At 41.1% G+C, this 12,102-nt stretch overlaps 1 protein-coding gene across 1 annotated transcript in view; it reads left to right on the top strand.

Moving 5' to 3' along the window:
• Positions 1-12,102, top strand: part of RAB31 (RAB31, member RAS oncogene family) — a 123,314-nt gene that overhangs the window by 54,863 nt on the left and 56,349 nt on the right. The window contains exons 2-3 of the mRNA XM_045793880.2: positions 190-269; positions 8,626-8,707. Of these exons, the coding sequence (XP_045649836.1) occupies positions 190-269; positions 8,626-8,707 (162 nt within the window). The remainder of the gene's footprint in view (positions 1-189; positions 270-8,625; positions 8,708-12,102) is intronic.

Genomic DNA, 12,102 nt, shown 5'->3' on the forward strand with positions numbered 1-12,102 from the left:
TACTGCTTTCCTTTCTATGAAAACAATACAGTTTCCTTTTAGAAAATCCTGGTAGGAAATAGAAGAAAATATCCTCCTCTCCTACTGCCTCCAACGAGAGATAACCTCTCCTGACGTCTGGCTCTGCGTTTATACTAGGTCAGAACTGATACCCTTGGTCTTCATGGCTGTGTCCTCATTCTTTTCCAGGATACCGGGGTTGGGAAATCAAGCATCGTGTGTCGATTTGTCCAGGATCACTTTGACCACAACATCAGCCCGACCATTGGGTAAGTTCCTGTATGTTCTTCTCGTTCACATTTCTTCCTTCCAAAGCACTCAGAGAGGTCGCTTTATGCCTGTGCCTTCAAGCAGTTTTCACCCCAGCCAGTGAGAATCAGTCCCAACTGTAAGGACTTTAAGAGAAATGCAGTGACTTTTAGGCAGGATGTCCGGGCTTACTGTCCCTGTCAATAATTCTTTTTTCCTAGCCAACTGTCCTCTTGGGCTTCAGCCTAAGACCATCTCCTTAATCTCTAAGAGCATTCCTCTGCAAATCATGCAGGCTTTATTTCCAGATGGAAGATGAGACACAGGACAAATCCCTGAAGGTCCCGCGTTAAGTTGCCTGCCAGTAAACCTGGAAACACTGTCCACTCACACAGCACAGTTGTCTACACAGTCTGTGGGGCAGATGGATTTTCCTTTCTGGATTAATCGAGTGTTAGCATTTCCATTCTTATGCTTGGGGAGGGGAGATAGATTGTTCACTTCTGAGACCCCAACCTTGAATATAGGAGCATTTTCCTATTCCATTTTCCCATTTCCTACAGATGTTTTTGCCAGATGTGCTTTGCTGTGCCATTTTGCAGGTGCTTTGCTTTTTCACTCTCTCAGAACTTGGCCTCACTACATTTTCTCCCTGAAGATATCATGCTCTTTGCAGAGAGCAAAGGTTTTGTTTCTTCAGAAGGGAAAGAATGTGCGTCTGTTTTAGGAACACTGTAGGATTGATGAGGACAGGGACTCTTGTCTCTATCACTTGTAAGTGGAGAAGATTCATCGCAGGGCGTAAGTAGATGCTCCAGCAGTTGGTTGGGAGGCCTTCGGTTGGAGTGGGGTAGATGAGAAAATCCACTGCATTTTGTAGTTTAAAAATGGCTTAAAGAAACATGTTCACAAAAATATGCATCAGGAACTGTGACTGCAAGCTAATTTGTTAAGTTAGTTGTGCCCATTTCATGGATGCTGGCAGAGGCCACACGACTCTTGGATCAGTCACAGGGGAAGTAGCAGCAGTTGGAGTATTCTCATTTTGTATTGGTTCCTGGAGCACTAATTTCCTGTAGAGTGACATGAAGAGGATCAGATGACATGCCAAGAGTTGGACAATTAACAAACTGAGCCCCCGAGGCGCCCTATCAGGGGCAGTTTTATTTATTTATTTATTAAAAAAATTTTATTTATTTATTTGAAAGAGAGAGAGCAGAGCCAGAGAGAGAGCACACGAAGGTGGAGGAGGGACAGAGGGAGAAGGAGAATCAGACTCCCTGCTGAGCAGGGAGCCCGATGTGAGACTCGATCCCAGGACCCTGGGGTCATGACCTGAGCTGAAGGCAGATGCTTAACCGACTGAGCCACCCAGGTGCCCAGGGACAGTTTTATAGATGAAATTCTTTTCACTCTTTTCTGTGATGTACTTTTATTTTCCTTAATTTTCCACTTTGTGTGTTTAATTAAAGCAAAACCCCTAAAAGTGATTAACTCTGAAGTGTGGTTTTAGAAAATAGAGGAGACTCATCTTCTCCGTTTTTAAACTTAAAAATATTCATTTTTAATAACAAATCTGTTTTCCTGTTGTAATGATTTTTCTAAACAAAAGACAATGCACGTTCTTACCATAAATTATGATAAGTGTTAAGCATGACTTTTACACATAGGTATAAGCATCATTGTGTCTATAATATGTAGATCATTTTAGTCACAATATCTTTGTCAAAGCAAGTCATAATGCCAGTCCAGATTCAAGGGAGGGGAAATAAATCCCACCTCATGGTGGGAGGGGTAACATTCAGAGAGGGAGCAGTATGGATCATTGGTACCCATTTTGGAGACAGTCAGTCAAACCCTGTTGACCCTGCTTTGTCTAATAAATGCATTGTGGTGGTTTTGGGTTTTTTTAAAAATTATGTATTATATGAAAACTCTCTGTACTTTATCCTCATTTTTTTCTGTAAACCTAATACTTCTCTAAAAAAGACCATTAATTAAAAAATTATATATTCATTCCTCAAATTATAATGCTCATTATGAAAAATTCAGACCATACATAAAAATGTAAAATAAAAATCGAAGTCAGAGGATTTTACTAGCTCTCTGATCCCATTTTCTTCAATTTGTATTACCAATATTTAGAGTCTAAACTGCATATCTAACATACTGTTTATAAGTATTTTCTGTGTATATGCAATTGTACAAATACATAATTTCTGAAACCAGAAATGGCATCACATTCTATCTGACATGCCACAGCATGCATTCTCCATCCTCTGCCTTATTTTTCTTTCATGAATACAAATTTCTTAGAAGACAAATAAATGGTACACTTTACATACTGTCTGTATATTTCCTTGACAGAGTCAAGATTAAAGTCTAATTCTTCTGATTATAAAAGTTCATGTTCATTCTAAAAACAACCACAGAATTTATAAAAATTGGAATCATAGTACACATAGTTTTTTATCCTGTTTTCTTCTTAATATATTTAGAACATTTTCTTATAATATCACATAATCTTTAGAAACATGATGGAAATATATTTTCTCTTTTTATAAAAGTATTATATATTCATAAAAAATTGAAAATGAAGAAAACTGTGAAGAAAATATGAAAACCACCCATAATCTGGGGTGCCTGGGTGGCTCAGTTGGTTAAACGTCTGCCTTGGGCTCAGATCATGATCCCAGGGTCCTGGGATCGAGCCCCATGCCGGGGAGCCTGCTTCTCCCTCTCCCCATTGCTCATGCTCCATCTCTTGCTCTCTCTCTCTCAAATAAATAGATAAAATCTTAAAAGAAAAACACACATACATAATCTGCCTTCTGGAGTAGCTACCGTAAATATCTAGTCTATCGTTTTCTAGTGTTTTTGCTATGTGTATATAAAATCTTTAGTAATTCAATATTATATTATGAATGCCATTTTACTAAATGGTCTTTAAAAACAAGTTTCCCCAGTTCTACGGAGATATTATTGACATACATCATTGTATAAAAAAGCAGTGATTTTGGGGCACCTGGGTGGCTCAGTTGGTTAGGCATCTGACTCTTGGTTTCAGCTCAGGTCATGATCTCAGGGTCGTTGGATCGAGCCCCGTGTTGGGCTCTGCATTCAGCGTGGAGTCTGCTTGTCCCTCTCCTCCTGCTTCTTCCCTGCCCTCTCTGTCCCCCCTCTCTCTCGCTCTCAAACAAATAAATAAGTAAAAACTTTTTTAAAAAAGCAATGATTTTTAATTGGCTGCATTTTCCATTTAAGGCACTGAGGTTATTTATAGTTTTTTGTTGTTGTTTTGTTTTTTTTTTACTTTTTAAATAATGTATGATGTATATCCTGAGGCGTAAATATTTGCATGTACCTCTGATCATTTCATTAGGTTAAATTTATAGCAATGGAATAATTCAGACAAAGAATATGAGCATATTTAAGGCTCTTGATGGATACTGCCAAATTGTTTTTCAGAAAGGTTGTCCTTATTTTTCTGTATATTTACCAGCTTTAGGTCTTGAAAAATTTTTGTATATATGATTTTGAATTGTTATTTTCCACTAAACTTCAAACTTAAGCGTTTTCTCATACCTTAAAATTTCTTCATGAATATAATATTAAGTGATTGTAAATTCTGTGCTGTTTTGTTTTCTGTCTGCATTCCTCACTTTTCTTCTGGAGTCAAGGTTGAGATGGGCTCTTCCATTCTAAACTGTTGTCTTTCCTGATATAGTTCAATTGCCCAATTAAAAAACCCACTCAAAACTTATTCCCTCTTATGATTTTGAAAAAAATGTTTCCACACTCCAGCTTCAGAAAACTAAAGCTAGCAGGAGCAAACGCATTTCTTGGAAGGTGTTGTATACGGGCTGCCGCGCTCATCCTCCAGCTGCTGGGTTTGGTGAGCTGGGACTCTGGCTTATAGATGTGTTTTGTTTAGCCTGCACAGTGCTTTAACATTTTTAAGCCAGTAATGAAGAATCAGGAGATTTTTACATAATAAACTTGCATTTCTGGCTTCTTTTAAAAAATCAGTAGTCTTGGCATACCGGGTGCACGTGTCCACGTGGCTGCAGCCAGCTGGACCCGAGCCTTGGGTGCTCCGTGTGGGCGGGCGGGCTCTCTCCTTTCCACGGCGCTCCCACTGTTTATTGTTACCATTATTTTTATCAGTATTACTTTTACACCTAGTCCACTTGGCTCATTTATATGGTTGCTGCCTTGTCCGGTAGACATTTGACTTCAGACCCCAGGCCCAGGGCCTTTTTCACTGTAACAGCAACGTGACTTGTTTTGGCACACACAGCCGCTTTCAAAGTCTACCCTTGTTCTTCCCACTGTGATCAAACTACCACTGGAGAAAGGCCACGGGCTGTAAAATGTCATTGTTTCAGCATCGAAAGAGTTCATTTTTACCGTCTTCTGTGACTCACAATAAAAATCTTGGCTTTGCTATTCAAGCAGATTGTGTTGACATCTTGAACATATATGTGTGTGTGTGTGTGTGTGTGTGTCGCCCTTTCTGTTGCGACTTTTACAAGGTAATTGTGTTACTTCTCTGCCAGATTTCTGGTCCCCACAGATAATGAAGTCAGTTCGGCATTGCCAAGGCTCCCCCCCCCACCACTCTGGAAGGTAATCTACACAGAAGAAAAGACGCTTGAGCTCCTTAAGATTGAATGCTAGCAAAGTTGTGAAAGAAAAACAACAACCAAAAGAACAAGGATTGTCAGTTGTCATTTCAAATATTAGTCGTCTTTTCTCTAGTGGCAGGAAATGAGGAACCGAGAGGGGTGTGTACATGAGCGTGTGTGTGTGTGTGTGTGTGTGAGAGAGAGATCTGCGTGATGACTATACTGAGGCTGTCCCTCGCAGGCTTACTGTGTATCACGCAGGAATTTCACAGATGTCATTCCCTCATATGATCCTACAACAGCCCCCCAGATATGAAAAGTAGATATTGGCTGTTCCTCAGATGCCAAAACTGAGGGGCTATCTACATGCTCCTTCTGCCCTCCTGGCATCGAGGGCAGACCTCTGCATTGTGTTCCTCACTGTGCTGGTAGACTCTTCGACCGTGGACAAGGCAGTCTTTCAAGACTCAGATTCCCCGCCCCCACCTTATCTGTAGAGTGAAGAGGTCGGCCTGGATAGTTCATGTTTTTTCCATCTCCAAAAGTCTCTGGTTCTAAGATTTTAAAGGCATGAACTTAGTTTTCTAAGCCTGAGAACTTTTTAAGGGCAGGGTTGACATATTATTTATCCTAGTGACTAGAATTTATTGAAGAATGAATGAAAAATCTGACCTCCATCAAAGTAAAAACAAAACCAAAGGTGTTTATGGAAAAATTCTCTAAACAAAGTTAAAGGCCAAAGGTTAAACCGGAAAAAATATTATTTAAAATATACTATTACAAAAGGTTAGTGTAAAATACTCAAAAAGTGATTAAGAAAAGGATGAGCACCCCCACCAGAAAGTGGGCAAAGGTCACAAGCTAAATATTTACTGAAGAAAAATGCAAGTGAACAGTAAACACTAAAATTAGAAGAAGCATAATAAAAATGGGAGTGACATATCATTTCTCCTTATCGTACTGGAAAAGATTCGAAAGACCAGGATTGGCTGAGGAGAAGGTTATCTTCTACATTGTCATGGGTATTGCGTGTAGGCTGGTCCCACCCAGTGTGGCATGTCTAAGAGTAAGTCTAAAGAAATAGCTGTACAAGGACACGAAGATATAAGTACAAAGATATTCATTTAATCATTGTCATCACAGTGGAAAATAGGTGACCAAAATGTCCATCAGTGGGCTAGTGAATAAAGCCATAACATGGTGTAGAATAGTTATTTTAGGTAATGATGTTGATCTGTATTCACAGAAATGGAAGGATGTCCATGATACATCGAGTGGAGTGAAAACAAAATGTATGTAGAGTATGATCAATTATGGGCGTAAACATTGTATAAAAATAATTTGGAAGGACATATACCAACTTATTAGCAGTGATTGTGGCTAGGCGGTGACATGATGATTGATTTCTGTTTCCTCCTTTGCTTTCATTTTTTGAATTTCTTTTTTGGGATGTCCTTATATTGCTTTTGTAATGGGAAAAGTAATAAAGGCATTTCTATTTTTGGAATATATTTACTCTTATCAGTAGTTTGTGTATATTTTAAGCACGTTAAAAGAAATAAAGCATCATGGAGCAGTTGTGGTTTTTATAATATTGGGTCATATCACTTAGAAAAATACGTAGAATTTCCATTTAGTGCAATCATAGGTTGATAAATAGAACTGTTAACTTTTGGCATTGTGTGAGTATGTTGTGAGGGTTGTGTGGGAATTGCAAGGACATATGCTTTTCTACTTGGGACTTGTGTAGTTTGCCTCTTAGTCTTGGGGAAAAGTTGAGGAAACATTACTGGGATGGGTGCTGAGTGACGTAGGGCTGGACTGTGTGCTGGATGGGGTGCGTCAGCTGGGCCATAGGAAGTGGGGTAGATAGCCTGACACCTTACCCCTAAAACCTCTACTCTGCCTCTCCTGAGAATAAGAACATAATGAGGATACCATTATCACATGTAGAAAATTAATTTTTTAAAGAAGATTTTATTTGTTTGAGAGAGAGAGGATGGAGAGGGTATGGGAGGAGCAGAGGAAAGGGACAAGCAGACTCCATGTTGAGTGTGGAGCCCAATGACGGGCTTGATCCCACGACCCTGAGATCATGACCTGAGCTGAAACCAAGAGTTGGACTCTTAACCGACTGAGCCACCCAGGCTCCCCTAGAAAATTAATTTTGATTCAATGTTAATATCTGACATACAGTCTAAATTTAAATTTCTCCAGTTGTCCTCAAAATGTCTTTTTTTTTTAAGTTTTTTTTTTTTAATTTATTTATGTGACAGAGAGACAGCCAGCGAGAGAGGGAACACAACAGGGGAGTGGGAGAGGAAGAAGCAGGCTCCCAGTGGAGGAGCCCGATGTGGGACTCGATCCCGGAACGCCGGGATCACGCCCTGAGCCAAAGGCAGACGCTTAACGACTGAGCCACCCAGGCACCCCCTCAAAATGTCTTTTAAAGATATTTCCCTCCTAATTCCAGGTGCAGCCAAAGGGCATTTGGTTGTTTTATCTCTTTCTTCTCTCTTAATCTAGATTCTAGAACAATCTTCCTGCCTTTTGTTTTGTTCGCTTTTCATGACTTTGACTTGCTTGGAGCATTTGGGCTGGTTGTCTTGTCGAATGCTCCACGTTCTGTGTCTGCCTGATCTGTTTCTTCATGAATTGCATTCAGGTTTTGGCCAGAATGCTGCACAGGTGATGTATGCGCTTCTTACCCCATCACATGAGGAGGCTTATGTCGGTTGTCCCACCGTTGGGGAGACTCACTAGTTTTTAATGAATGGGAAGCTTTATCTCACAGAAAAAAAAAAAATGAAAGTCAAGGGTATAAACTTTCCACGTATTGTATCTTTTCGTCTTTCATGAACACAAAGAAAACGTTTATTAACAGGAACTGTACAAAAAAGAGAGTATCAAGTGTTTCATTTTCTACTGAGAGTTTTGAATCCTTCCTTTTTTTTTTAATGGAGAAAACATAAATATTTGGTAAACTACCAACCTTTATCCCTGCATGTGTAAGAGCCGGGTGGGAATGAGCTATGGTATTCTATTAGTTGCTGCGAGTGTTGCATGCATAGCATGGGTGCATATGGAAGGCAGTTTTCCGTGTGTGTCATCGCAAGGCCCACACTGTGACGTGCCCAAAGGCTAGCTGTCCTTTTCATTCTGCACTGTTTTAATAATACGTTTCTAAAATCTTAGGTTTTGTTTTCTTTCCTGATGTGGGGGGCACATTATCTTAGAACAGTTGAGCATACTATCTTAGGACTGTTTTTGGAAGCAGAGGGCTTTGAATGCATTCTTGGCTTTTTAAAAAAACTTTCCTTCCCCAGGGGCGCCTGGGTGGCACAGCGGTTGAGCGTCTGCCTTCGGCTTGGGGCGTGATCCCGGCGTTGTGGGATCGAGCCCCACATCAGGCTCCTCCGCTATGAGCCTGCTTCTTCCCCTCCCACTCCCCCTGCTTGTGTTCCCTCTCTCGCTGGCTGTCTCTGTCTCTGTCGAATAAATAAATAAAATCTTTAAAAAAAAAATTTTCCTTCCCCAAACTTCCAGCTGGACTAACAGAAGATGCGGAATATTTTTTTCTGGGTGACGGGACTCTAACCGCCCATCTTTCCTTTTAGCAGCCCCCCCCCCCCCCCAGGAGGGAGCTTGTGAAGTCTTGCTGAGGCAAGATGAACTTGTGTCAAACAGGAGTCTTTGTGAGGATTGTAGGGGCGCCTGGTAACGTGGAGATGTTGATTCTCTTTTTCAGGGCATCCTTTATGACCAAAACCGTGCCTTGTGGAAATGAGCTTCATAAGTTCCTCATCTGGGATACTGCTGGGCAGGAACGGGTAAGTGTACACGTTGTTGGCTTTCTAGGGAAAATACTGAGGTTCCTGAAGGTTTCTTTGTACTTGGCAAGACTCGGTTGCAAGTGACAGGAACCCAGCTTCAGTGATTTCATCAAAAAAGGAAACGTGCTCCTCCACTGTGCGAAAAATGAATGGGTTGGCCGTCTTGAGATAGGGCCGAGTTCAAGTCCCCCAAATGTATTGTCAGAGGCACCCGGCTCTGTTCCTGTTTCTCTGCTTGCTGCCGTCTAGGCTGGCTTCATTTTTAGGCAGACTCACCTCTTTCCCTTTCCCAAGGGTGGCAAGGGTGGCTCGGTCAGTGATGCCAGGCCTGCATTCTGCCACCTGAGCGGTCCCATCAAGGACAGTACCTCTTTTCCGCGAGTCGCACCCCGCGTCTCAGTGCCTGGTTTGGTCCCATGTTCCACTCCTGAACTTGACACTGTGTAGTAGCGTTTAAGGGGGATTTGGTGCTCCTACTTGTAGGGCCCAGTAATACACTTAACCCCTAGAGGTAGGGGCTGCCCTCAGCCCCACCTGAGCCACATTGGTTGGGCGTGCAGTAGGCTAGTTACCCAAGGAAAATCTGGATTCTCTTACTGGAAATCGGGGCAATGGACGTTGGGTTAGCAGAAACAGCCAATGACTTGTCTCTTATTCTTAATTCCTTTTATTTGCCAAAAATATTTAGGGGGAAGATTATTTAAGAAGCTCTTGTTTTTAGATTTTAAAAAGTGAAACAATACCAACACAGACTGTCTATAACAGGATATTTGTGTAATCACTAGAGCGTATATTATGAAAGTCAAAAGGGGGGGGGTCAGAATAAGTGACACACAGAATTACCAATAGCTTGTCTTCCCTGGGGGCTTCCAGCCTGCTCAAAACTTTCATCAGAGCTAATGATTACAGAGTAAAATGGGTTGAATTTCCCCTTGTCTGATCCAGGCTTATGTGTCACCTTCTCTACCTCCCCTTTTCAAATGTCAACACTTCCTCTTTTTCCGTCCCTGCTCCACTCACTTCCTTTTTCTCCACAGCTCTTACCCTGTTCTAATATGCTGTTTACTTCAATTATTGATTATCTCTCTCTCAAAGGAAGAGAATCAAGGGTTCGGGATAAAGCATCCTTTTCATTGTCAGCTCCTAACAAGTCAAGTGTGTGTTTCTGTAACTTTCATTTTATGTAAGTCCCCGCTCCAGCATTTGCAGATGAAGGCTACTAGGGTTTTGAAGACGTCTTTCTTCTTAATCAGGACGGACCTTCTGGCCTGCAAATGCTAACCTCATTAGAACGTCTTCTATTTTGCTGCTGAGTTGAGAGCACCGACTTGCACACACGAAGCCCCTACCTAGAGCTCCTCTTTCACTCTTTAGTCCGCTGTGCCTGCTGACCTCTGAAATGAGAGGACAGATCCTAGGAGAAAAGGTCGACTCAGGGATCTCATCTTTACATAGCTTCCTCTTTACCTACTGCGTACGTTTATTTATAGTATGTAGATCTGCTAGGTTTTTGGGTTTTGGGGTTTGGTTTTTTGGTTGTTATTTAAACTTAAGCAGAGAGGTTTTCTTATCCCCATTTTAACTTTTGGCCATGAAGTTGTTGCTTTTGCAGCCACTTTTAATGAGTATCGGCCAATTTTACTGATAGCTGGCTTAGTATTAGTGGTACTACTGCCTCTACTATTGGTGGGTATTTCCCGAGGGCTAGCTATGTTCCACGCAGTGTTCTGAGTGCCTTCCGTGCCCTAACACGCTTAGTCCTCTCGCAGCACTCTGAAGTGGGGACTGTTTTTATCCCTATTTAGAAGTGAGGTCACGAAGGGACAGAGAGGTTAAGTAACTTGCTCAAGATCACACAGCCAATTATGCGGAAAGCTGAAATGTGAGCCCAGCAGTCTGGGTCCTGAGCTTTGCTTTGTAGTTTTGTTCTGCTAGAAAAATCACACAAAGGCCATGCAGCCGAGAGTAAAATTACGCAAGATCCCACCACCCAGATATTTCCACTGTTTTTTAAATTTAGTTTTTAAATTGAAGGATAATTGACATACAATATTAGCTTCAGGTGTACATGGTAGTGAATTGATATTTTTAGACATTATGAAATGATCTCCACAATAAGTCTAATTTCCGCTATTGACATCAGATGACCATTCTTCAGACATATCACGATCTGTGTGTTGGTGACTTCATATCAAAGGGCTCAGGGTTCTTTATTACCTGCCGTTTTCACTTGGTAATAACAGTGTTCCTGAAGAGAGATTTCTGTATGATCTAAACAGAGTATTTGACGTCTCCTTACCTGTTCTGATATAATATTCAAGTAGGTGACTGCTTTTGGTAAAATTTGGTCCTCTAAAGTGACTACGGTAGTTTGTAGCTTGCACCTTGACCATCTCAAAGCAAAATAGCAATAGAAAATTTTCCGTATGACCATATTTCTAATTATTCTAATTTTTTTCCAGAAATTTGACTATAGAGTTGATAGACATCTGTGCCTATATTGCTGTCTGTAATTTTAAAAGCGTAGTATTGCATATGTTATTGTATTCCACATATTATATATTAGGTATAGTATTATTGTATCAGTGTTATATGTATTCTTAGTAGTATTTGTTATCATAATTGTTAGTATTATGTGTGCAAGGCCAAGTGCACAGCAGTGCTTCAGGGAGGACGGACTGACTTTTGGATGGTAACTTCAGGTGGATGCTCTTTAGAATCTAGAATTGTGGAGAGCATGTGAGAAACGTTTGCACAGCCTTTGTGGTCATCGATCCCTCTAACCCTTGAAGGTCTGATGCAGTTATCCTCAGGCCGCCCTTGTCTGCTGTCCCTCCGTGCAGTCTCGCATCTCTCCAGTGATGGCAATTTCTCAGTCATTTTGGCAGCTTGTTGCTGGATTTAATCGTGCTTGTAATGACATTGCCTAATGTTGGAGCTAAAAATACCTTCCCTGCTGCTGCGTGTGCCTACTGCTGCTCGTTCTGTCTCATTAATTGTTGGAGTCCAGCGCGCTTTATTATCCCTCCTTATCCTTGTAGAAATCGGTTACTGTTCTTCTTAGTCTTCACAATTCTAAACAAACAAAATCTCTTTGGATTTATTATTTGATCATATAAAGACATGGATTCTGGGTCCTCAAAGGGTGATAATGCTCAGTGCAGTGCTTTGTATGTGTTAATTACTCAGTATTTGTTTATTTGCGGAGCTATCGAACCACTTCTGCCTATCATACACGATATTAATTCGGGACTACATTTGTGGCACAAATTCGTACTCATGAAAAATCACTCTCCCGTCTGAGCACTGGAACTGTAAAAGGATCCCTCTTTTCCTCCCCCTCTTTGTAGAACAGAGTGTTCGTTCTTGATATGCTGTCCTAATTATGCTTT

This window comes from Ursus americanus, chromosome 19, assembly GCF_024610735.1.
Source record: "Ursus americanus isolate L20-20 chromosome 19, mUrsAme1.1.p, whole genome shotgun sequence".
NCBI classification, from domain to species: Eukaryota; Metazoa; Chordata; class Mammalia; order Carnivora; family Ursidae; genus Ursus; species Ursus americanus.